Below are 26,574 nucleotides of genomic sequence, written 5' to 3'. Positions count from 1 at the left end.
GAGGGTTAAACAGCATTTGGTTAACGGTTAAATCTGCTCGGACTGTTTAAGGTTCAAACACACGGCTGCAGTGGTCAAAACAAACAAGAGCCTCCGGGAAATCACAATCACGGCAGCAGGATGGTTCAACTGTGTCGGGCGGCCGCTTTCTTTCATCAGCAGCACAAACATTTATATATATAGTTCACCTGTGTGGGTGGAAGATTAAAATAAAGCAGTTTAATTGGATTTACTGTTCACAAAACAGGTGAAAGAATCAATAATAAAAGCAGGAAATCAGCCACTCCCTCAGCTATTAATAACAATTAGATGATCCTTAGAAATAAAGTGGAAATGTATCAAACTAACGCGCTTCTCTTTATTATTATTATTATTATTATTATTATTATGATTATTTTCTGTTTGATTTTAATCAAATAAAAAGACACAAAAACAAACAAACTTGGAAAACAAAAACGTCTTTATTTCGTTTCTTAAGAGAAAATGTGCAAAATGGAAAAAGTGGAGAGAACAGCTTGGTGAGTAGAAAACTCCCCACACGGGCAGAAACCCTGGTGTTTAGAAAATCACACAGTCTGAGGAGGCTGTTGTGCCAGCATCACCAAATCCCTGTGCTCTTTGGAGGAGCGCAGATTTGCGTCTATTCTCGGTGAAGTTATTGTCGATCCGGTTGTTGAGGTGCGAGTACAAATATTTTGGGTTTAAATTCCCACCGAAGCTGATTCCTATCAGTTGACACACAAACATCTTCATCGTCTCTCCGTCCCCTACACTTCACAGCTTATCTCTGGTCGTCTTGGCCTTGTTGTTGTTGATTTAGTGTTATTTGATGATTTCCACATTTTTTATTTGACAAAATACAATTTTTAAAAATCTGCCTCTGATATTTGAAAATATATTTAATTGAATTCTCTCACGTTCCGTTTTTACAAAGTGACTCTTAAACCCACAAAATGTCCTGACGCAGGTCGACTAACCGGGGGGAATTCCTCCTGGATGAAATGTTTTTTCTGCACTCGTTGTGATGATTGAAAGTCTGTAAAGAAGACGGCTTCATTTGAGTCCGTGCTGCGCCTCTTTGTGTCTCCTCAGATCCACCTTTCTTTGGAACCCTTTGCCGCAGAGGTCGCAGCCGAACGGTTTGTACCCGGTGTGTTTCCTGCTGTGCGTAATGAGGTTGGAGCTCTGGCTGAACGCTTTCCCGCACACCTGGCATTTGTGCGGCTTCTCCCCTGGAATAATAAAAAAAACATTTTTAGATGGAGGTAGATTTACTGACTGCTGCATGTGGACCGGTTTTACTGAGTGCGCTCTGCGTGCCCCCTCCTCTCACCTGTGTGGATGAACGTGTGCTTCTTCATGTCGGACTTCTGGTGGAACCTCTTGCCGCAGTACTGGCACGGGTACGGCCGAGTGTCGGAGTGGATGAGCAGGTGCGTCGACAGAGTCGACGACCTCTTGAAGCTCTTGCCGCATATTTTGCAGTCGAAACTTCTTTCCTGAAACGTGAGAAGAAGCGCGCGTTGAGTCATTTCAAGTCGACGCGTGCTTTCTTGACAGGAAGGCAGGTCAAAAACAAGATGCAGACCCAGAGGAGGTGTGAAGCGCAGGATGCGGTCGAGGTGCGTGTGAAGTTACCTGGGAGTGCACGGCCTTGTGCTGCTCCAGACTCACTGCGTGTCCGAAGGTTTTCCCGCAGATGTCGCACGCGTACGGCCTCGTGCCGCTGTGCGACCTGCGCACGTGGACCTCCAACCCGTGCGGAGTAGAAAACACCTGAGGGACAGATGGTGAGGTGGGAGGTGAGCGCGCGCGCGTGTGTGTGTGTGTGTGTGTGTGTGTGTGTGTGTGTGTGTGTGTGTGTGTGTGTGTGTGTGTGTTCATAGGACCACTTCAACCATTCCTTACCTTACTGCACTTGACGCACTTGTAAGCGCCACTGAGGAAGGGAGGGGGGCACAGCAGCTCGGACTGGGCCTTCGCGCCGTGCGTCTTTCCGTGCAGGCCTCTGTCCGGGAACAGCAGGACCGCAGGGTGCCGGCTGTACGCGCTGTAGTTGTCACTTCCCAGAGCCCGCTCTGCGTACAGGCCGGAGTGCGCACTCGAGTTCCCATAAAAGGCCGCTGCTGGGGCCCTGTCCACCTCCATGCTGGGGTGTAGGTTCTGGTGCACCAGGGGCCCCGGGTAACTCCGATAGACATAGGGCCGGAAGGGAACGGTGAAGGCCTGAGTCTCATCCAAAGGAGACAGAGACTTCTCAGAATCAACTGGAGAGAAGATGAAAATTTAATGAGACCAGTGACATGGCTAAAGAGAAGCATTTCAGAGGCCCCGGGGGGCCCAACAGACCCCATACGAGGAGTCATGCAATGTTCTTTCAGAGAATTCCCAAATGATGAAACTGTTGGGGAAACGGGGAATAGTAAATGAAGGGGGGGGGCATTTAACCTAAACTATTCAAACATGACGAAGGTTTAGTGTTTAATAGTGTTCATGGTCAGAGTGGAGGCCCCGGAACACAAAACTAACATTTAATGTTTAGGATCAAATCTAACAACGCTGCTGAGGCTTGAAGGACGAGACTCTGTCTCCACCTAACATCTGTCTCCACCTAACATCTGTCTCCACCTAACATCTCTCTCCTTCAGCTTTTCACCGGTTCACTGTGCCCAGTGTTCAGCTGTTGTGGAGCAGCGTACCTGGGGAGGCCGATGGAGACGGGGGCCTCCAGAAGTCCTCGTAATCCGGGGAAGGACCGCGCAGACTGTCGGCGGAGCTCAGCGGGGACTTCGGAGAGTAATCAGCCGCATCAGCAAGGTGGGAGTCCGGAGAGAGACCGTAGGTGTCCAACGTCATGTCGGTGTCATCTGGGAGCTTATCAGCATCTTAGAGGGCACACGGGGGATCGAGTGAGTGGGTGGGGGGGGGGAGAGGACAGTAAGCACCTTCACAACATGAGTCAAATAGAACATGTTGATGTTATAAAACTAACATCTGAATCTGAAATAATGACGAGGTAAATAATGAAGTGTCAGCTGATACAAGAAGAAGAAAGAAAACATTTAGATTTGTTATGTAAAATAAAATGTTAAATTTAGTTTGAATCCGAATAAATAATCATAAACAAATCAATAACAGCCCGTCCTGTCTCTGTTTTCGTTATTGTACGATCTCAGCACCAAACACAGTATGTGTCGTTTTTAATTCAGCATTTTCTAAAAATAAAAAACGTTTTTATTCCTGTTTAAATAAACAAACAAACAAACAATAAAGTGACCCGACGTTGTCCTGTTTGATCCTTTAATAAATCAGTGACAGCTCTGAGCTCAGGGTTTGGATTAAACAGCGGAGAAAAGCCGCATACCTGAACAGATGCGCTCCAGGATCGAGTCCAGCCTGTTGAAGTCGTCCTCCAGGCTCCGGGGCTGGTGGTACGTGTGCGCCTTCTTACTCTTCACCAAGAAGGAGCGAGGCATGATGATCCCAGAGGTGATGAGACTAGTCCTGCTGTCCACCGCGCTGATGTCAACCCTGCAGAGACCGGGTGTCCTCTGGTGCGGAGACTCGAGTCCAAGTGCTTTAAGAGAGAGCTCGACCTGGCGACGGAGCATGCGCAGAGGCGGCCGTCCCGTCTGCCAGGTGTTGCGGGGACAGGTGTAGCTGCTGTCGTCCTCTCTACATTAAAAAGGCAAACCAGCCTATCAGCGTGCTGTGTTTCAGTCCGTGTGAAGACAGGTAATAGGAAAACTGTCTGCGGCGGGGGCGACTTCTTGTCACCTCTTACCGACGCAACTTCACTCATCTCAGGACTGATAAGATCTGACGGAGGATCGAGCCTTTACCCTACTTTGGTTTCAAGAAACACCCGTGGAATTATGAGTAGTATTTTCATCAGACAGAGCAGCCAGTGAGTGTGAGTGTCGGGGACTTTTGTGTTTGTTTGTCACTGTGTTGACCCCCCCCCCCCCCCCCTCGGATCAGACTGCAGCTCGTGTCTCCAGCGGGGCCCGCGGCGATCAGGAGGGATCCACGGTTATCAGCACCTCACTCAATCTTTGTGAGGGCCAGGGGGGAGAGGAAGCGCGGAGGCGCACCCCGGGGTGTCTGTTAGCCTACTGGGAGTTTGCATGTAGCACGTAGTGGTAAAATAAAGGGGTGGGGGAAACTCTGCAGAGACAGATATAGATATAGATCATAATCACCTCTAAATGTTTATAAATAGGCTACCGTTTAACAGAGCTCCAACTTCAGCAGACTCTGCAGGCGTGTGTGTGTGTGTGTGTGTGTGTGTGTGTGTCTGCTCCAAATCTGCCAAAACAATACAATCAAATAAGAGACATTTAATAAGCAGCTGTAGGAACAGACAGTCTGCGTGAATCTCATAGAAAGAGCATGAATGTGTCCTCAGTGGGGGGCCGGGGTTCGTTCCAGCCAGGTACACAGCTGAGGCCCTGCACTGTCATTATGTGACAGAGCCTCACCGACAGGGTCACATTCCCCTGGTCATCATGCTCAGACGGACAAGAAGCCTCAACAGAGCCACTTTGTTTAGTGGACGCACAGGGAAGCGGCGTCTTTACGCACAGAACAGTAAGACAGCGGGGTCCACGTCCCTTTAATCCACTCAAATGAACTGGGAAAGTGGCAACAGTGATGGAGTGGGTGGACTCTGATTAACATTTAGAAGAAGAAAAGTGAAACCAAGTGGCCATCAGTCCACCTTTATGCACGAAATGATTCATTCCATTTTATTTATTTGGTGTTAAGGTTTGAAAGTTTCCCCCTGACGCCAGATCCTTTGGTCACTACACTGACATCTACTCGCACTTTAGTGTTTTTTAATAGACCTTTTTAAAGCGAGCCTGGCTCGATGCGGTCAGGAAGCTTCACCGTACAGCTGTGACGGTGTCAGCAGCTGCGGGCTGCGCCGCAGCTCTGAACGCACCAACACCGCCAGAACAGCGCAACGCGGACACTCGGATTACCAACATCACGGCCGCGGCATCCGGACATCGTGCTGCTGAAGATATGAAGGCCGAACCGATAAAAGCAGCGGCCAGGCCCTGGAGCCCGGAGTTAACAGATAGGCCGGCAGAGGAGTTTCGTAACGGTGCGTAACCGCTGCCAACGGCGGCGTGACGGCAGAGCACATGTCCGAGTCGTAATCATAGGCAAACAATGAGAACATCGTTAAGACTAATTATGTTTAAGACCAAATTAATTTCCTTAATATATCTGCATAGTTAATTTCTCCCTCACTGGTGAAATTCAGTTTTCTGAACGCCTCTGCATGTGAAAACACCAAAATGATTCACTACCTCCCACACCGCACCGCTGTCTCTGATTTTTTTTTTTTAAATAATCCACTCTTGTTGTGATGAACATTTCAGGACCACTCTTATCGACCGGAGTCTAATTCACATGTGGATTTCATTTAATTTAATCTTAAATTCGGGTAATGTCAATTGTAAATTCAAATCTGCTGATTATGCTTGAAAAATGTAAAAATTGTTTTAATATTGCAACATAAAAAGCACGTGTCTGACAGGCAGGCCAAAAATAAGTTTAACTGAAGCTTTTCCCTTACACTGCTGAAGTTTGCTGCAATTTACATAAAGTGCAACTGGTTTCCACTGCAAATGCATGTTCAAAATACCCACTAGCATCATCAATCAGTGCAATATAAAATGGAACATCACACTTAGTTCACACTATTTCACACAACTAGCCCTCAATATCTAAAAAAACCCCAAAACAAAACAAACAAACAAAAAAAAAGGTACCATCAGCATTTAGTAATATTACAAACCTGGTAAATCGTTCAGAGCGCCTGAAGAGAAATGCTGTTTTAAAATGTGGTTTTCTGCATGAAATGATTAGTAGCCGAGGCTGAGCTCTGAAACCGCGAGAAATCACTTCCTGAAACACTGAATCTAAGCAAGAATCTTCACAGAGGAAGGCAGTGTTGAGACTCAACATCCCACACTGCGAACACTGTGTCAGAGGCTCGGCTCAAGTGTTGCCACCATTAAAAAGAGACATCAGGGAGTTCATCAAACATTTTATTGTCAAATTATGTCACGCACACACACACACACACACACACACACCAATCTCATTTAGTCTCCAGAGTGTACTGACTGCTCTGTAGTGTTGCTATGTGTGTCCTTAACTGCACTGCAGACTCAAAAAGTGCCATGTTGTGTTCCTTGCCCATCAGGCAACACAGGGTATCTTGTTCATCAAAGGGACATCTCACAGTGACAATGTTTTCCGTTTCCTGGACTCGAGAGTCTTTCACTGAATACACAAGTTAGTGTTCAAAGCAGACATTCAGAGAAAGTCCTACATATCCAGGTGCTTGCACGTAAAGTGGACTGGAACTGACCTGTGGACGAGCGCGGTACAATACTGTGCTTACTTTGGTAACATTCGACAGCTCCCGATTCTTCTCCACGTTGTGTTATAAAGCATACTAATGTATGTTATCTCAGATTTAGCTCCCACGTCAGGTTCCTAAGGACTGTCATCCACTTGTGTGCAAATTAGTGACATACAAAATAAGACAGATGTTACTCATGTGTGACCCATGCTGCATACTGCAGGGCTCATTTTGAAAGTAACGCCAGGATGCTTTCAGAGAACTCGCTACAATAGCAACAGTAGTTAAGAAATAAATCTGTCCCCTCCTGCACTTGTTATTCACGTCAACTGCTTTGAGCAGCGAGCTGACATCTGTTGAGGAAAGATCAGTTGTTCTCTTAACAGGAATTCAGCTCGCTCACCTCTCAGGTTTTGTCTTTTGTGTCACTGTATTAAACTAACTTCTCACTAGTCCCTTTTTTCTGAATTGTACAACATATTCTACACATTAGTTACGCAATAGATACATATTTTCAAGTTCAAAAGGAATTGAAAAAAAAAAAAAAAAAAGAAAAACATTACATACACTTTTACATATCTACAAGTATGCAGATGTCCAACTGAGCTTGTGATCCACCAGCCTCAGTGAAAGGCATGAGTTATGTGTTAAGGCCAAAAGTCATCATTACATCAAGTCAATGCCGGCTGATACAAGCAGCTTTGATACAAGGCTCTAACCAAGCTCATCAACACAATAGATAGATATACAGTATATATGTACACACAGCACTCTGCATGATGGACACTTAGTTGTAACAACATCAATATGCTTTTGATTTATAAAATGCTTTAAAAATATAAAAACACATTGAACCAAGTGTAATATAGCATAAAATGTTTTATTGCACAGTCTCTTTCTCTGTGTTGTACCTACAGGAGGCTGGGAGGGACAGACTGACCAGCCCTCCTCTTCAACACCTCCTCCTCCTCCACCTCAGGCCTCTTGGCCCAGTAGAGTTTGATACACTCCACATTACTGACGTCTCAGTTGAGGCCCAGATGATCTGCCAGCTGTTTGGTGTTCGCTGCCATTACAATGAAAAACAAAAACTACAGAAAAAAGGAGGTAAACAAAATAAGTGTGATTCTCGTGATGTGACGTGATCCATTTCCTCCTTCAGATCCAGGCTTCTCTTGAATGGCTGCTGGAAACATCCTCCTCTTCCTCTGCGAGTGCTGACAGCCCATGTCCCTACTCTGGCAGCCGACAGTTGGTCATCACACGGTGGTGGATTTGTGGTTGCCACTCTGAGGCACAGAGAGCCGCAGTTCCTCTCCATCCTCCTCGTCGCTGTCAGTGTCCCTGAGGTTGGGGCGCAGCCTGATACGGCTTCTCTGCTGGGTGTCCTGGAGGGTTGCATCCTTGACTCCATCTTCATCTGAAGATTGGTAAGACTCATCCCCAACATAGTGATTGATGATGTGGATCCCATCAAAAGTGGCCTGGCTGCCCAAGGCCCTCTGACCTTTGAAGCAGCAAATCTGTGGAAATAAGCATGAAGGGTGTTAGGAGAAATGAAAAGGCTTTTCTCCTGAATCTAGAAATGATCCAAACACATGTACGAAACTTCTGAGGGAGAAAACAAAGACTTACAGATAAAACGTTAAAATGTTGAACACAGTCAGTGATATTCAGTGAGTATCACTGGCACGAACAGAATGACTTGCCTGTAACATGCAGGCAACTGTTCAACCAAAAAGGAAGAACGTGACAAAACATGAGCTGCGTCCCAAATTCAAACAGTCTACACCAGTGTATATATCTCTAGTAACAGAATATTGTGTATGCAGTGGGTATACTATTCTGTACCTACAGGAAATGAAACAAACTGTGCACCAACACACACACGTTTTTGGATTCATATTTAAAATGGTTGAAGGTAAAAATAAAAAGTTAACACTTTGTTATTTTAGTTTTTCAGATGAGACTTCAGAATGTAGTATGAATCTGGGACAAAGCTGCAGTAAGATTTCTTCATGGTGTGGCTGGATCCATGAGGGAGAGCATGAGAAACGGTACTGAATGTGTGCTGCTGAAAATGTCAGGAAGTGGCTGATAAGTTAACCTATCATAGGTTTATCAAACCACCAGTTAGTGCTTCTCTACGTCTGAAAGGAGAATATTTTTGAATGAGTCACGCATGTGGCCTTTATGCGGTCTGTCCAAGTAAGTTTTCAAGCAGATTATCTACTTTGCATATTTCTGGTGAAAATGAGCTGACTGGCACCACAGAGACATACATGACCAGCAAAAACATCAGATTAACTTCCCCACTGCTAATTTAGAGCAGAACACCATCACTTCTCCAGTGTTGAGGAAGTTCTCTGTGTTGATTACGTAAGAAAGTACAACCAATGCAGAATGAATTCGTTTTTAGAATGTATACTGTAAATATGGATTATATGCTTAATTATATAAAGTGAAGAGTACAACACTTCAAGGTTGCACCTGGTACACGTGGTCCTACCAATTAGTCACAACATTAAGACTGTGATGGACATGGGTCAAAGCACTTCACAGAACTGCATCACAGCTTGCTCTGTATGACGCTGTGTAGCTGCAGACCAATTAGAGTGTCCATGCTGACCCCTGACCCCAACATTAACACCATCGTGCGGTGTCAATGTTGAGTTTGATGATCAAAAGGTGCTGTAAAAATACACCAGAAGACATGTGATAGCTCTCCACCACCACTGTGCTTCTGTGAACTTTTCTGTGGAAGCATCCAGTACTGCCTCCCATGCTGTGAATTAAATGGGCCAAATGGGGCGGAGCATCAACACAAGGTCAGACTTCACCCACTGGAGGTTACATAGCACATCTGGGCTAACTTACCTGGATCGGCCTGCCATGCAACAGACAGACATGTTGGAAGAGACGCATTTAGAAACCAGTTCAGAGCACAGACCAAAACAAACAGAACAACAAAAATAAGCCTACATTTGCCTATGTATGGTCTCAGCTAGCAGGTTGCCTTTATGTTGTCGCTACTCAAAAAGGAAATTCTGATGGTGTCAGCATCTGGATGCAGTCAAACTTTCCAGCAATATGATGCAGGCTTGAACTCAGATTGTAAGGTGGGAGGATGGTGAGACTCGTTATTGGAAGGCTTTGCTTTCAGGTTTACTCACTGCAGACGCTTGTTTTAGCACGATTCATAGCAGGCCGTTCTTAACCCAAGATGACCATCAGGGAAAATGAAGTGAGAGAGGACTCTGAGTGACTCTGTGACAGCACCTCCTTGATATAAAGTCAGTAGAAGCTAATGCACAGTTGGACTTGGTTGTCTGCTTGTTCAAATTCCATGAAGTTCAGATTATGGCATTCATCTACTGGAAGAGAACAAGAAGCTCTATTTGCAGTTTGCATATTCATAATGGGGATCTCCATTGGCCAAACGCCTCGTTGGCAGATTTACAACTCACATAAGACTTTGAGCAGAGCTCATTCAAGCCTTAACAGTGAGGAGCGGCAAGCTCTGCGAAAGCCACTTGTAGAAACATCTGCAGGTTACGTCTATGAAGATGCTTACAAGAGGGGTGCGATGTCAACTCCACACAGGAAGTGTCTGGGTGTAGTTAACACTTCAACTAATCTGTTAGCTTCAAAGTAAAACCATATCAGAGGGAATGTTGTGAAATGTGTTGAAATAGATCAAAGATCAACAAAACAACAAAATCAGAGTAAAAAAGGCAGTAAATAAGAGGGTGCAGTGGTAAAAGAGCTAATGCTTAAGTCTCACCTCATGTTTCAGCTCTGCTATCTGGTCTTTGAGGTCGCGGATGTACTGGCTTGAGTCTGTGTGGTTCAGCTGGCCTTGGACCTTTCCTTCTTCTCTCTGTTAGAAGAAACGGTTTTCTTTAAAGCTACGACACAAAGATGTGTAAAAAAAAATCTCTTATAAACTCATTGGCACAGACATTGTGGTTAAACCTTGTGAGTAAATGGAAAATGCAGAAAACGTTTTGAACCTACAGTAATGCATAGACACTGATATTAATGAACCGCTGCGCAGACGGGGCAGAAAGTGTCAGACACTGGAGCCCCACCACTAAAAAATAGACAGCAAGATAAAGTGCCTACAATGGGTGGCGGGTGAGCTAAGTGGCAGATGTCAGAGGAAATACAAAAAAGTGTCATTTGTGCTTGATTTCCTCCTGGGGCTCTGGGGATGATGCTGGTTGTTAGCTTTAACAGTTAAACAGCCCATGTGATGTTTACCTTCCTCAGTGAAGACATCTGCAGGCATTGGAGAAAAACACACCCTGTATTTCAAACCTCGATCACACCCCACAACCTGGCAGTGAGACCAGTGAATGAGATAAAACCACAGGCATCAGCACGGGAACAATGAGACAAAAAAAAAAAATGAAGATTGTACACAGCACACAACCAGGTTTGGTGGGGTGTCGAGGCAGAGGTGGGTCTCCTTTGGCTGGACAACACCCCAGAATAGAGATGGGCTTTCCTATTGGAAGCTAGGGCTGAACGTGGCAGGTCCCAGGAGGCCTTTTCTTTTAATAATTTTACAAGGAGAGGTCTAAACAAGTGAGAATATCCCAAGAAATCTGTTGTTTTTGAGGTTTTGCCACAAAAAAACATTGCAACAATAAGGCGCAGGCAGTTGATAAGACTTCCTCGTGTTCAGCTGTGTGAAGCACCAGGTGTCCAGCTGTGGCCGGGGATGACAAACATCTCACAGAAATGGCGCTCCTCGTGTTCCAGCAGCCACGAAATCTGTTGAACTTTGTTTTGTTCTAACAGTGCCGTAACAGAGGAAAGAAAGAAACAGTCAGCCGCTGTGGTAATGACACACAAAAGTATGGGAAGTTGAGTGCGTTTACTGTACAGCCAGCAGTGAACTGAGCATCTGATAAAGGGGCAAAAACACCCTTTGATCAACACAAACATTATCATCTCATCTCCAGCAACTGAGTAAAATCACAGTTCCATGAACTGCAATAGAATGTCATGTGATAGTGTGCATCGTTTCAGTCAGCACAGTCAAGGTACTACACTTACGTGCGTCTATTGCTGTGGCTATGATATAGGATTTATTTTAAATATGCAAAGATGCCTGTAAGGGATATGTGAAGATTCACAGCTGTGGTGTGAACATTTAGGATTAAAGTTACAATTTTATAATAGAACTTTATATTTAATTTACTAGTGAGCTTCTTTTCAGAAGAGTGCCACAATACTATATTAAACTGTTGTGTACGTGCGTGTTATTGTGCAGTTTGTTTTTTTTAAGCATATTTAAAATGCCACGCATACGTTTCCTGCATGAAGAAGACACAGAGTAAACACCAGAATGTATTTGCCAAAATATAACTTTTAAGTGTAAATCTCTGAGCATGTCATAGAAACCTCAAAATAAACCATGCATGTCACCTTTGGTAGAGTCTCTGCTTGAAGATGAGAAACCACTTCCTATCAGCAGAGAGACAGTGAGGCTGTGGCGTTCAACACAGGCCATGACTGTGAGAGTGAAAGAGTCCTACACATAAACGTTTCTAGACAGCTGAGTTTCACCAACTTTATTTATCATTACTCAGTGGTTATCATTAATGAGTGTTTCTGTTGCATAAATCTGTGTGATTATCTGACAGATGATCAGATATATGTTACCTCTATGTTCAAAATGACCACCCTTTAATCTGCTTAGTAGAGAGATCGCCACTTATTATTCACACTCAGGAGAAAAGTGCTCTGATCACATGGATCGATGCATTAAAACTGAGCTGCAATCATGCATCACCTTCTCTAATGAGGAAGCCAAAAAAAAAAAAAAAAAAAAAGATTTTTTTTGGTGATTTGAATTCAAGCTAAAATGTTCGCCCACAGCTTTAGAGCATGCAACCAAACCACAGACCAAGAAGCCAAAACTGGCACTCTGATTTCAGCTCAGACAGAAGCTAGATGTAATAGCCTCATCCTGACGGAGGAAAAAAAAACGAAACCCGTAAGAAACAGCTGCAACACATTTTCAAGAAGCTGTGTATTAAATTAAAGGAAAGTAAGGTGCAAATAGCATGTATGTTCCTGACATACTCAACTGAGTTCATTACGTACATTCTAAAGAGTATGAGGGTGGTGGTGTTAAGGTTTTGGTGCTGCATGTTTTTGCTCTATCACTTAGTAACAAAACCTCAGACCACACTGTGTGATTGTGTGCGTCTGAAATGGGAGAGGGGGAGGTTTTTTTTTTTGTAGGTGTCATATTTATAAATAGTCTGGGCCTACAGCTTAGATGATCTGAAACACCTTAAGCCCACTAATGCATTTACTTGAAAAAGACTTCTCCTTTGACCCCAAGTCACAACATATTCCAGCAAAGCACAGATGAGCCACACTTTTTTCTTTCATACTCTTTTTTAAGTAAGTATTCAGTCAAGAGTTTATAGTACACTATAATGTGCTACCATTTGTCAACAATTCCAACTTTTCCTATAAACTCTTTTACTACACTGCCTGTCTGTCACAATATCTACTGTTGTTGGATGATGTACTGTCCCAGAAATGATTGTAATAGATCAGATTTTAAGATCACACAAACAAACTATGCTCTGTAACCAATTTTCTTTGCTACACATTTACACTTGGCAGACGCCAAAGCGACTTACAAGGCAAAGGCAGAGTAAGCATAGGGAGGTCTAGGACCCCTAGCGGAGTTAGTTAGTGCCTTAGGCCACAGCCAAGATTTGGACCCCAACGAGGGTGACAATGTTACCACTACACTAACACATTACAACTATATATAAAGTGTGACATTCACACACTTATTATTATTATTGTTATTACTCATGGGCATCTGTCTAGTGTCACTCAGACAGTTGTGTTTTGAATGTCCTGTCAAAGTTACAATACCACATATTAGTTAACTGGATACAAGCTACATCCGTGACGATGTTCGCACCTACAACTCATAGAGACTGGAGGATATAGCAATGCAAAAGGCCAAAATGTTGGTGACATTCATTCTTTAGTGTAAAAATGCCTGTAAACAAAATGTCTATTGAAGTCATGTCCATATGTCACAGGCCTATATTAGCTATTTAGGTACTTTAGCTGCCTCAACAGTAGAGTAGATGTTGACTATTACATTACAGTGTCTTACTAAACATGGTTTACCTACTTTATACACTGCTTTAAAAGCTAAGTAGAGGCACTTAAATGTAAAGTGTGAATCACAATGGACAATAAAACCTACTCATTGTATATCCGTTGATTTTAGTGTTGTCTCTACACAACATATTCTGTTAAATGACAACAGGGGGCCTTTTGTGATTAGTTGTCATGGCTTTAAAGCACGTTGCACACTGCTTGTGTTCTCCGAGTAGCTCATGATTTATTTGATTAGTGAGCACCTCCAGTTGAAAATAGTTCAACCTTAACACATAAGCACTGTGTTTCATGTCAGTCGTCTCTCTGCAGTCCAATTGGAGAGCATGAGTGACTACAGAACTGAAACACTAAGAGCATAGGTGAAAACAAACACACAAACTGGTATTTCTTGCACTAGGTGTACTCACACACACAGTTACTGAAAACAATTCATCAGGTACCTCATTTCTGAAACAATCAAATCATTACATGAGCACAAAACACAGAAAACATATAGCCCAGCCCTCTTCACTGAGCTCTGGCACCCAGTGTTTTAATAGTAGTTTAATATGAGTCACAGATGTAAATTAAGCCTCCATCTTTTAAATTAGAAAGGTGTTTAGTGCCTAACAAGCCACAAACACATTTAGACGTGAATGTTAAGATGAGAAAGAGGATTATAAAATTTGGTCTGTACTTCATCCAGTGTCCAAAATGTTTATGCCCAGGGAGATTAGGTACAGGACAGCTATGGAGTACATCTTTCACTTTCCATGCTGTGTGTACCAAATAGGCTGCCCGGCTATTGTATTAGTATTATCCATCGCATCAGTAAATAGTGACTAATATTACAGTTGATGCATCTTGAGTCTACTGTTCTTTTTTTTCCCAGTAATTATGTCTGATAAGTAAATGAGCTTAACGAGTTCTCTGTGATTCCAAGTTCTACGAAAATACATCACAATTTTCGGACAACAAATTCTGACTCATTTAAAAACACTGACAGCTTTGTAAATGAGAGATTTCAGATTTCAATACTTACACTTATTAAGTGTCAGTTAATTCGTTAAAGTTAAGATGTTATTTTAACCATGCTACTGAAAGCATATTTAAAGACCTTAGAAAAACTATACAAATAACTAACAACAACAACCTAATTACCTGGATTTCAGATCCTGTACAAGTGTCTATGGCCTACGTGAAAGACAAAGTAATGATGCAGTGTTGGCCTTTGAAAAAAATAAGTTGCACTGAGTTTAATGTGGCGATGCGTCTTTGGAGATGTATCCTAAAACATGGCCACAGCGACCCAGAACGCAATGCACCATGACGCAGTGGCCGATTCTCTGTACAACAAACACCATTATCTGCCTGTTGCCAAATTCTATGTTCACAACGTTGCTTTACTCACCATGAAGCCCCCAAAAATCAATCATCTCTGTTGAGTGCTGGTGGTGTATGAACACACCTGTTACTGTTGTTTGGAGATGAATACTGGTTTCTCTACTCTTACTTGTTGAGACTTGTTCATTCATGGATAATATGCAAGTCTGATGAATTTCAACCACAGTTAAGCAACAGCCCAAAAATGGTAGAGAAATACATGATTCTTCAGCTAATCTGCTTCATTAGGACTGTGTTTTGATACAGGCGTATCCATAGCAACATGAGAAAATAAAACTTATATTGTGAAACTGTGATTAGCTGATGGATATTGGTGACACTGTCTCATCTGTCAGAGCCCTGCCCATTGTAAAGTAGTGAAGAGCTCAGACTAAACCACAAACAGAGAAATCTGTGATGAGAAACAACCGCTATCATTCTAAATGTGGTAGATAATATCATTGCTCATAGTGAGACTCATCAAGAAGGCAACTGACCAACCAAACCCTCTTCCTTCCATCAATAAACGTAAGGGTAAACTGATCTTTGTCACTATACTACATTTTTCTTTCTGTATGAAGGAAGTTGAAATATGTTAAATGCGGTTTGGAGTTGAGGAAATCCAGCGCTTGATGCAGGGACAGGAGTGTGATGTTACAAACAGATACAGCGGGGGAATGTGTTGGGACTTTACCTGAATCTCGAGCTCTGAGATCTGTTGCTGGAGTTCAGCCATAGCAGCAATGTTGTCAGCCTCCCTCAGCCTCACTGCCATTACCTCTTCTTTGCTCTGCAGAAAAGCAAAGCAGATGCTCAAGACATTATGTCAACAACAGTTCTACGGAAAGATGCTGAATGTCGAGTGTGACTGTACTAAATGTGTGTATTTTCTATTTATGGGTGTGTGAACTTTGCAGAGGGAAATTCCTGACAAATGGGACGTGATGACAAAAAATCTTGCAGCATCAGAATTGAGATATTATCAGAACAAGTCACTTCCTCCTTTTGGATCTGGAAACTGACCTCAGCAGGAGGTGATGGACCACAGAAAACTAATTTTACTTTACCAAGGCATCAGAAGTATAAGGCTCAAGTCTAGACTGTTCTTTTTTTTCTGTTTTTATAACAGGAAAAACTAAACTACTGACCAATTCTACATGCTAAAATTAGGGTTTATACACTGCGCAAAAAAATTAAAGGAACACTTTGAAAACACATCAGATTTCAATGGGGGGAAAAAAAAATCAAGCTGGATATTTATTTAAATGTAAGGATGCCACATCGTTTGATGGAAATCAAAGGTCGCTTTCGCACCGTAATTCATTTGCTTTGGTCCGAATTAGTCGATGAGTTTGTAACATTGTAGCAGTTTCTCCTCGGTTCGGTTTCGTTTCACACAGAGAAAAATCCAAACGAACCAAAACACGTCACTTCAAACTACGCGAGAACGTCCTCTCCGCTTATTGGTCAGATGTTTCTGCCGCGGGAACAGAAAAAGTAAATACAGGAAGAAGGTGAAGTGTTGTGGACTGCTGTACGTTTGTGTAACAGTAGGGAGATGATTTCACTATGAATGTTAACGCAGATTGGTCATACCGATGATTATTGTTTTTTACATTACATCGCTTGCAGAGTCATCAGACCTGGTGTCTGTGAGACACTTCACCTCCTCACGTCTCCACGTCAGACAGCATGTTTTTAGTGGACAAACAACAAAGAGGAAAATCTAGACACTACCCAAAGTCCTCAAACCATGCGATTCATAGCGTTTGGTCCCGTTTTGGTTCCGTACGCGTTCTCACCAGGAGGACCATACCAGACTTCACTAAGAGATTCAGATCGAGACCACCTCATTTTGGGGGTCTCGGTGCGGTTGTTTTGATGCGCACTCGATTCCTGCTTTCACACCAGACAAAACGAACCGTACCAAGGCTGGTACCAAAGTGTGATGCAGCAGGTTAGTCCATTTTACTGAAATTTCATTCCAGCAACTCAAAATGGTACTCAGTATCATCCAGTTTGTATGACCCCCACATGCTTGAGTGCATGCCTGCAACATCAAGGAATGCTCCTAATGAGACAATGGATAATGCCCAAGGGTGTCTCCTCCCAGATCTGGTCCAAGGCATCACTGAGCTCCCGGACAGTCTGAGGTACAACCTGGTAGCAATGGATGGACCAAAACATAATGTGCCAGAGATGTTCTATTGGATTTAGGTCAGGTTTAGGTTTGTTTGGTTAGGGAAGTAATTTTGTAGGGTTCTTACAGTGCTCATCTTGCTCCTCTTTGTACAAAGGAGAAGACACCAGTCCTGGTTATGGGTTGAGGAGCTTCTATGGCCCTGTCCAGCTCTCTTACAGTAACTTCCTGTCTCCTGAATTATTCTCTGTGCACTTGAGACTCTTGATGCCTGCAGCTTGCCATTGTCTCTTCTGACAATGGCACGTACTGATGTGTCATCCTGGAGGAGTTATCATCCCATGCTAGTGACACTGACCCTAGCCAAATCAAAATGAGTGAAAATAAAACAGTCAAAAAAGATGAGGAGAGAAAAAATGTTAGCAACCTACACCTGTAAAACCATTTCTTGGGGGTTGTCTCATTGTTTCCCCTCTAGTTCACCTGTTATTACACAAAAGCAGCTGAAACTGATTAACAACCCCCTCTGCTACTTAACTGACCAGATTAATATCCCAGAAGTTTAACTGACTTGATGCTAAACTCTGATTAAAAAGTGTTCCTTTAATTTTTTTTAACTAGTGTACTTCAAACAAACTTTCTGGTGTTATATTTCTCAGATTATGCCACAACAGACATGTAGTGGTTTCTCCCTGTGCACATAGTGTTAAGAGGTGCAGAAGAGTAGCAGACTTGTACATGTACCTTGCATTCAATCTCAGCTTGCCTCCGCTTGATCTCTTGCAGCTGCACATGCAGATCTTTATTTTGCACCGTCAGTGTTTGCATACGCTCCTGTAGACAGCGGCTCTCCTGCTCCGCCCGTCGCAGCTGGTTACTGTGAATCTGATTCTGTGTGGGCAAATACACGGCATTTAAGAAACAAAATTAAGATTACATTAAATTAGAGCATATTGGTAGCCCAGTGGTTGCATGTAACTGCCATGTGCCTGTTCGATTCCGGTTAGGGACCATGTCACACCCTCTCTATCACCCATGTTTCCTGTCTTAGTCTCTACTTTTATATGCATTGATATTGTCAAATAAAGCCCAAACGCCTAATAATAATCTTTAAACAAAGATTAATAAAAGTCAGAATAAGAGGTGTTTTTACTTTGATCTATCAAAACTTTCAAAATAGAAACAAAGGTGGCGAATGCACCGACTTGTGTGACAGATGACTGTTGCCCTCTGAAGGTCACACTGTGACATTACAGGCAGAGAATTTAATCGTTTCCTGTGTATTTGTTGTTTAAGAGTCTATACCACATACCATATACTGCAGAACCAAACATTAATCAAAAAGATAAATGAGCTTGATCTGGATAATGTAGTTAAGACTCAGACCTGTGTCTCCAGCTCCAGCATCCTCTGCCGCGTCTCTCTGAGCTCTGCCTGGGCCTCAGCCTCACGCAACCTCACACTCATGAGCTCGTCCTGCAGCTCACTCAAGGTATTTTTCTTGGGGCTGTCCTTCCAGCGACTGGCCGTGCGTGCCAAGTGACGCTGAAGAGAGATGTTACAGTGACCTTACATGAATTAATTTACAAATATTTTCCTTGCTTCCTTTTCCATTTGACTCATACTGGCGTTTAGATAACGCGTGACAAAGAGAAGGTATGATTAAATTGTGGTGCTCACCTGCCAGTGCTCTTCCAGATCTCTAACCTGCTGTCTCAACTCTTTCAGGCCAGTCAGAGCCTCAGCTTCCCTCAGCTTTACGCCGATCAGCTCCTCTTGTAGTCGTGCAACGTTCGTGTCATCTGGTAGTGAGGTGTTCCTCTAAAGGAAGGTGTGCATCAAAGGTAGGAATAGGTGTATAGTAGGGTAGATAGATCACATAATAATATGTGCTACATGACATTACAACAATATAGAGATTTACTCACCTTTTCCATATCAAGGATCTTGTCTTGCATCTCCTTGAGTGCACACTGGGACTCGGCCTCCTTCAGTCGGGCCTGCACAAGCTCTCTCTCCAGCTGTAGGACAGATTCCTCAGAGTACCGAGGGGCTCCCTTCTACAACCAACAAGATAGGTGAGTGAGCACAAAGGGGAGCAATAGCTCCAGTACTGTAAGCCAGGGCCCCAAACCAATCCAGTCTATAAATTAGTCCAGGCCATATGCGGTATGTACTGTATTCTAGTGGATGCAATACACATGAGCGCTTCTTCACACTCTACTACAAAGAATTCAACCGTCATTTGACATGACAACCATTTTGCCTTTCACTTTCACACAAATAATTCATGACTGCTCATTGTGAAGCAGGACAGCAAATTATGTAAAACACGGTAATGGCTGCACATTTTTAACTGGAATCAAACCATCAATAATTAAGGAGTTTAGGTCAAGGAGGGAGAGGGTTCTGTGAACAGGGTGCCATGTGTGAAGTCTACAACAAGCCTGTGAGACAGCTGCTTACAAATTCATGAATGCATTTCTGAGCAAAAGACTGTACGCGGTGACTGAACTGTGTAATACTCCATGTCCCAATTTGAATTCATGCATGCCAAAACAGATAATTTCGCAAACCTGAGTGAGAAAGGAAACGTGAGAAAAATCCTGTGCTCTGGCACTGCTTGGACTTTGTTGCTAAGCAACTTGTGCCAGCTGATAGATAACCTGGTACAGATGAACCGATGATGGTCTTACTAGCCTCAGCTTCACCTTTAGCACCAAATAATAATAAAAGTCCAGCCTGAGGGCAGCACTGCGCAATGCAAACATCCACAACCTGCCAGCTGGTGACTCTGTGGACCACCTTACCGCTTGTGGCTGCTGCTGCTGTTGGAGCTGACTGATGGTTTTCTTAGCTTGCTCCAGCTGAGCACTGGCCTCTTCGCTTTGCTGTTTGACTGTAGCCAGCTCCCGTTTGACCAGGTAGTTCTCCTCGGCCTCCTGAGCTCGTGTAACTTGTCCCTTGGGACATAACCACCCAAAACGGGGTGAGGTTTATGACAAGATGTTTATGACAAGATGTGAAACAAGAGGGCGGAATGGGTGGGCAAATCAGAGGAGCAGATAAGAGACTGGGTCTTTTAAGAACATGCTTGTTTTAAATTTAGTTAATATCTGATTTACATGTTTTTCCATAGCTTTCTTCAGCATGATTTGTGGATTTCTCATGTTGTCTGACATGCCACAATGTGGTACCCCATGCACTTATTTAATAGTATAACTGGTTCTAAGAATTAGGTTTAGTTCTTCAATATAATATAATCATTAGTACATTTCTTGTAGATTTTTTTTAGATTCTGCCTTTTTACTTAGCCCATTGTGCTAATCAGAAGCATGCAATGCTAAGGAGAGAATAAAGAAGGAAGATGCAAAGTGAATAATAAAGATAAAGAGAAACTGAGCAATATACCTGGATCAATCTATCTGCCAAGGAAGCGCTTTCCTACAAAACAGAAATATGAACAAGAGACAGCAGAGAGAGTGAGAGAGAGAGAATCCAGAGGACAGTTTAAAGCACACAAAAGAACAACTGATTGTTTCAGAGGTGAAATGCTGCAATGTTCATTTTCCCTCCGGAAATATTTGTTTACAGGCCGTACATTGATGTTTACACTCAGAGGATGAAAAGGAACATTGCATGCAGCTGTGGTGAAAAAGGTGCAAATGAGCTGGCAACAAAGTGAAGAATTAGGCGGTGCTGATAACACAGAGACAGGTTTCAGACAAGAAAAAGCACAGGACAGCTCTAGTTAAAGCCGATAGTGGAGTACATTATCAGTGTTGAGGCGCTATGTGTCGTTTAGCTGAACAGAAGCTCTGTGGTTCTTCCAGGCTTCTGAAGGATTCCAGTTAGTCAAGAGTTAAAAAGGGCCCTGGGAGTTGTGTGACAGAGACACGTTAAAGAACAGCAGCCTCAAGCTGGTTTTAAATAACGGAATTGTTTAGACCACAGTGTTCCTCCCTGCAGGCAAACACGGTGTAGCAAACACAGTTGCTACTCACGGCAGACCTCATGCATGGTGCCTTTACCTGGCAGCAGCAGTGCCCATTCAAAGAGACACAAAATGTGCAGAATGATACAAACAGTGCAACTCTGCATGCAGTGCTTTGTATCAACTTGAACAGCATCAAGCAGCCCCAACATTCCAGACAGGCTTGTTACAGTCTCTGCTTCAGATATCGATGTCTGGTGAATTCTAAATTCACTACATAAGTGGTGAATTTAAGCCACAGAGAAGTCATCATGACACCAAGCGCAACTTTTAAGTACAAATTCAGCCATCACTCGATTAGAAAACCCATACTGTACACGTTAACAACAGCTTATCATGTAGATGAACGACTTGTCAACTAGCACGGACCAGTTAGTGACAGACAAGACTCCATCATTAGGAGAAGATGGATGATGTACGGCCAAACACAGGTGGATGGGTTAATGTAATGCAGAGGAGCAGTGAGCGGTTTGTGATAGGTTTGTCTACTGATGGAGAACTTGGGACAAACATTGTTGCACTCACTTTCTCTAGTGTGTCTATCCTCTGCTTCAGGAGCCTGTTCTCTGTCCGCAGCCTCTGCAGAACAAAATACAAAGTCAGATGAGCTTCTGCACATTTCTGTATCAAAACTCACACTTATCATATTAAACTAAACACTTACCTTAATCTCCACCTGCTCCTCCATCTCTTTAGTTTTAATTGTAGTGTATTCTTTCTCTAACCTGAAAAAATTATTAAAAAGATCTGAAACTGGTACTAATTATAAAGAAAATAGAAACAGTAGTAATCAATTGGCAAACTTTAAATTAAAGCTATTTAAGCTCAGGAAATCAAGGTAGCACACCTAAAGAAAAACTACTTCACTCCTCCCATCTCTCCATCCCCCTGTTCTGCTAAACTTCACCCACATGTCATTGTCATGTATGATCTGGGGAACAGGGAGCTTGCTCGCCTGTGCGTCAGCCAATGCAGCTGCATTAGCTTGGTGTGAGAGCAGCAGTAGTGGAGAAGTACGCTGCTGAGGTTTCCCTTACTTTGGCCTGATCTGACTGGTCAAAAATGTTAGACTTGCTCAAAACCTAACATAACAAACTAAAGAAAGACGTTATGTACTGTAGCTTTAATTAATTTAAGTTCTAGTGTAATGCATAAAAGTCTGAATCTGAAATCTGAGTTTGTCTGCAGGCAAACATGAAGAATAAAGTTTCAAATGATGTTCCATGGGTTTGATGATGATGATAAACATATTATTTTCCTACAATTACCAGTAGTAATGTAATATAATATAATAGTAATAATAATAATAATAAGAAGAAGAAGAAGAAGAAGAATACGAATGATGTAGTATGATGCAGTCATACTAATAACATCCATTATATTCATTGCAGTCATGGAAATAAATAGTTTAAATAGAAGAGTAAGTGAATGTCAACAATAAAGACTTGTGAGTTGCAATGTTTGGTGAAGTACACTGCCAAACAAAGAGCCTGTGATAATTTAATGATAACATAACAGTTAGGCTTACTTTTTCATCTTCTTGGCGTTGTACTTGACTTGATAAGCAGCCTGGATGACCTTATCTGGTCCGCTGTCAAGCTGGTGTGGGATGACCTTCTGAAAGTGCTGCAGCAAAGTATGCAAACAGCGACAGGCTGAGTGCCACACCTTAAATAGAGTTATTTGGCGGTTATAATTATTACTAAATATTATTCATACCTGTAACATTCCCTCCATGTCAAGCTGGATAAGTTCTGTCTGGTTCATCTGAAGGATGGCCAGCCCCACACGGAAAACGATCTCCAGACCCTGAGAAAAGAGATCAGTAGTAATCACTTCAGTCATGGTCAGTGTGACATGGGTTTTAAAGAGGACAGACAATATAACCCTTATTACAACAGGTTTCATAAAAGAGAGGATGCACTCACAATAACTATTAATTATAAACTGTAGTTTCTGTTTTCTCCCACAGGTGGCACTAATGGATTATCTCTAAAATGTTAAACACCTACATCTTTTCTAGGGTAAAAATATTTTTGTCAGTGGGTTTATGCTTCTATTATTTTAGATTTCTGCATTTCATAAAAGTTGGCTAAGGCTATTAGCGGCCTATAGTAAGGGCAACAGGTAAGTAAAGTACAACTGTTAGGCCACCAACATTAGAAACAAGTAAGAATAAAAAGTACAGTTGTAAAATACAGATATGAGAGTGCTTCTCCTAGAGCTTGAACACAGCAGTACAACACAATCTAAACAAACAGAATGACAAATAGGAAAAGACATAAATACTTCATAGAGTGATACATGTAAGTAGAAACAGGATATTCAAAGCAGGTGATAGCTCCTGAGAACAGCCACTGCTCATTTTAACTGACCTCACACATGAAGATATCAAAGATCCTTGTAGCAACAGGGAGAGGGAATGAGGTGAGGAAGATGGTGAGGAACCAAGATGAGGCGTACATAGAGGTGTGAAAGCTCTGCGCCTGGAAATGCATATGCAGCTCAGGGAGTTGCTCCTGTGAAGGGGGTAAATAACACAAACAGATTCACACCATTACAACTGTCTGTGAATACCACATTTCATCACAAAGTGTTAGGTGTCTACCTGGATCATGCACTCAAACTGGTACATGCAGAGTCCCAGTTCAGCCATACTGGGTTTGAAGAGCTCTCGTAATCTGTAGTCTTGCATCAACTTCACAAACACACAGAAAGCCTCTTCTTCTGGCATCTAGACAAAATAACACAATGAAATCAAACCTCAAAATCTGACTGTTATTGAGCAAACTATGTCAAACCACTGGCATGCGATGGACCTCAGTTATTACCTGCATGAGTAGCAGTCCTACAATGAATGCACTGCCTTGACAATAGCCAACCTCACGGTCCACAAGAGAATATGCCTGTAAAGTAGAAAAGAATTAACTTGATGACTCGTGTCGTTTGGGCATACCAAGAGCAGTTTCTACAATGGCTACTGGAGACTTATGCAAAGTTTGCACCCTGAACTGCTGTTAACACTAAGCACCTTTTTGTGTTGTGTTATCTGTATACATTATTATCAGTTCATCTGCACACAATCAGGCACCTCAGACACAATTGGAGACACACCTTCATAACATTGAAAAGCACTTCCTGTCCCAAGCTATCCTTCTCCTTAAAGAATTCGTGTTCAGGATAAGTGCGGGCGATATCTCTGCGTATGAGCTTCTCACAGGGTGACGTCATCTTCAGGAGTTCTGAGTACTGATCCTTGATGGGCATGTTCTGAGCATTGCACAGCAGCTGCCACACTATTGCCCGAAAGTGATGAGGAATCCCTTTCCTTACAAGATCCTGTGGAAAAAGAAATTATACTTTTAAGGCTCAACTGTTTAATGTAGCTGTATTTTAAGGTAAGTGGAGTTAATTCTATGGCACCTTTCTACATCAATATCACAAAGTGCTTCATAGCTTGCTTTCTGAATGAGAAAGACAAGTAGATGGTAAACACAAAGTGTATGAGTAAGAAAGCAGAGCAACCTTAACAGGATACAGCCACAGGCATGCTTTGTGCTATAGTATTTTTTTTCCCATTTCAGCACAAGGTGCATGTCATAATAATACTATTTGCAATGCTGAATATTATGTTGTCAGCAAGGCTGGCGATTCAGTTTGATTGAGCAATTTCCTGTGCTGACAGGCAACACTGGTTTTTCATGTGATCAGTGTGTATGTGTGCACGCATCTGGTCAGTCCAGGGTGCATCTGGAGCAGAGGTCCACCCACACAGGCTTTCAGCAGGGGATCCCACTCACATCTCAGTGGTTAGACAAGACAAACCAAGCTTTGTACTGGAACAATGCATCATGTCAAATCTTTGATGCGTGAATGAAAGCTGTTTTCTGATCCAGACCACTACCTTCCCATTCATACCTGACAGGCCCTAACATAGATAAAATGTATATGATAAAGCTGCATCAGCTTCTTCTTTCTCAATAAGCTATTTCAGAAGACATTTTGTTGATGATTAATATCCCATGCTAGTTACACCCATCTGGTTATTACTACTTCTGTTAAATTACAAAACATCATTCATGCATGCATGTTCACAAGTTCTTCACAACACTTCCCCATTTACATAAGCAGTAACGAGAAAAACAGACACCCAAGACATGGCCCTTTCAGTCCAATTTGCATTTGAGTCAATGCAACTAAAAATATGTTTTATATGCGGATAATTTAAAAATAATATTCTATTCTCTGGGAAAAAGACATGATCACAGATGCTGAGCACTGCACTTTGAGTCTGCCCTGACTGTAGAAATGCTGGATGCAATTTCAACTGTGAAAAGTTTTTCGACCAACAGAATGCTTCCTGTTATGTTTGAGAAGCATTCGAGTAACACGACGCTAACAACACAGCGGCTACAATCTCTGTGCAGTGAAACTGCAGCAACAGAAAGAACATGTTTAGCATCAGGAACCTACATGTTCCCTAACAAGTCACTGCCATGGCGGATGGTGTTATCAGCATATGCAGTTTAAATCAGACTACCACTGACAGTGACGGGGCACAGGATTATCACAAGACTTCAGAGAGTAACTGTAGAAACAAGCAACCTAAAATTAACTTTAGATGTCACCAACTGAAATAACAATTTCAAGAACACCACTGCAGGGTCATCAAGGACAAAGATAACCTTAGAAATATTTTCTAGACCAAATAAACATTCAAACAGATAAGGCCATTGTACTTGTTAGGCTGATACCAATGTCAGTGGAGCACATGTGTAGGCTGTGTAGTCTGGACTTTAACTTTTTTATAAAGCTAAAAGCCATTTCCATGTCTGATCAGTATGATGGGAGCTCCTGTCATTTTTGTGTGGAATTTGGAATGCTTACATTCTCAAATGGGTAATTGTCAAAAATGAATATCTAAAATCAACAAATTACAGCTTCACTTCCTTTACCTACTCTTTGTAGACAAATGTGTCCCAGTAAGCTGTTAATACAGTTGTGTTCATTAAGCTCTTAAGTCTGCATTAGACTCAGCTGTCACTTCACAAGTAGTCATGCGCACTAGGCTCACCTTAAGCTGCTTCTCCTTCTTCTTGCGCACCTCTTCCCACTCATTAACGATTCGTCCCCAGAGAATCCATGAGTCCTCCTCCAGGTGGGAGAGGTTGGAGGAGGCAGAGGAGCTGGACACCAGGGAGGAGCCACTATTTCGTCTGGAACCATTCATGGAGCGTAGCGACTTGCTGTCTGTCTCCAGCAGCCTATAGAGAAAATAAAAGATTGGACAAATCATCACATAAACATTGACTGACTAGCCTTATTAAGAATACAAAGTGGAAAGATGCATATATAATGGAAAGCAATAGATAAATATGCTTTACAAAACTGTAACAGTCATGTAACACATCAATACTCCCAATGCTTGCAGTCTTTTACCAACAAAAAGTTACTGCCTATTTATTATGTTGTAGTATGTATCATTGCTCTTACCGATGCTTTAAATGTCACCATCAGTATTAATAT

The 26,574-nt window shown here is 42.5% G+C and overlaps 2 protein-coding genes across 7 annotated transcripts in view; both read right to left on the bottom strand.

Moving 5' to 3' along the window:
• Positions 1–463: 463 nt before the first annotated feature.
• LOC113151863 (zinc finger protein Gfi-1-like) lies at positions 464–5,858 on the bottom strand. Of its 2 annotated transcripts, XR_003297863.1 has the most exons (8): positions 5,810–5,858; positions 3,365–3,675; positions 2,700–2,885; positions 1,909–2,267; positions 1,639–1,776; positions 1,334–1,499; positions 990–1,232; positions 464–958 (listed from the first exon to the last, which is right to left on the bottom strand). XR_003297863.1 is itself a non-coding variant. In XM_026344734.1 (7 exons), exons 2-7 carry the CDS (start codon positions 3,609–3,611, stop codon positions 1,054–1,056), a joined length of 1,275 nt encoding a protein of 424 aa, XP_026200519.1. In that variant the 5' UTR covers positions 3,612–3,675; positions 5,810–5,858; the 3' UTR covers positions 464–1,053. The 2 variants fall into 2 exon arrangements, 1 of the variants encoding a protein (XP_026200519.1); XM_026344734.1 differs by having other exon boundaries at positions 464–1,232.
• A 193-nt stretch (positions 5,859–6,051) lies between these two features.
• The window catches only part of evi5b (ecotropic viral integration site 5b), a 33,146-nt gene continuing 12,623 nt past the window's right edge, over positions 6,052–26,574 (bottom strand). For 3 of the 5 annotated variants that reach the window (XM_026345131.1, XM_026345133.1, XM_026345134.1), the window contains exons 3-20: positions 26,123–26,312; positions 24,163–24,387; positions 23,880–23,954; positions 23,657–23,782; positions 23,424–23,567; positions 22,768–22,857; positions 22,577–22,674; positions 21,713–21,773; positions 21,574–21,627; positions 20,466–20,498; positions 19,865–20,017; positions 18,983–19,114; positions 18,735–18,875; positions 18,441–18,599; positions 17,799–17,945; positions 15,609–15,704; positions 10,167–10,262; positions 6,052–7,905 (exon numbers count right to left, since the gene is read on the bottom strand). In XM_026345131.1, coding sequence (XP_026200916.1) covers positions 7,642–7,905; positions 10,167–10,262; positions 15,609–15,704; positions 17,799–17,945; positions 18,441–18,599; positions 18,735–18,875; positions 18,983–19,114; positions 19,865–20,017; positions 20,466–20,498; positions 21,574–21,627; positions 21,713–21,773; positions 22,577–22,674; positions 22,768–22,857; positions 23,424–23,567; positions 23,657–23,782; positions 23,880–23,954; positions 24,163–24,387; positions 26,123–26,312 — 2,284 coding nt within the window. In that variant the 3' untranslated portion in view covers positions 6,052–7,641. The remainder of the gene's footprint in view (positions 7,906–10,166; positions 10,263–15,608; positions 15,705–17,798; positions 17,946–18,440; positions 18,600–18,734; positions 18,876–18,982; positions 19,115–19,864; positions 20,018–20,465; positions 20,499–21,573; positions 21,628–21,712; positions 21,774–22,576; positions 22,675–22,767; positions 22,858–23,423; positions 23,568–23,656; positions 23,783–23,879; positions 23,955–24,162; positions 24,388–26,122; positions 26,313–26,574) is intronic. The other 2 variants (XM_026345132.1, XM_026345135.1) reach the window with 2 other exon arrangements.

The sequence above is a fragment of the Anabas testudineus genome, chromosome 4 (assembly GCF_900324465.2).
Source record: "Anabas testudineus chromosome 4, fAnaTes1.2, whole genome shotgun sequence".
Lineage (NCBI taxonomy): Eukaryota > Metazoa > Chordata > Actinopteri > Anabantiformes > Anabantidae > Anabas > Anabas testudineus.
Note: the sequence above shows the minus strand (reverse complement) of the source record. Positions and strands in the feature narration are given on the sequence as shown.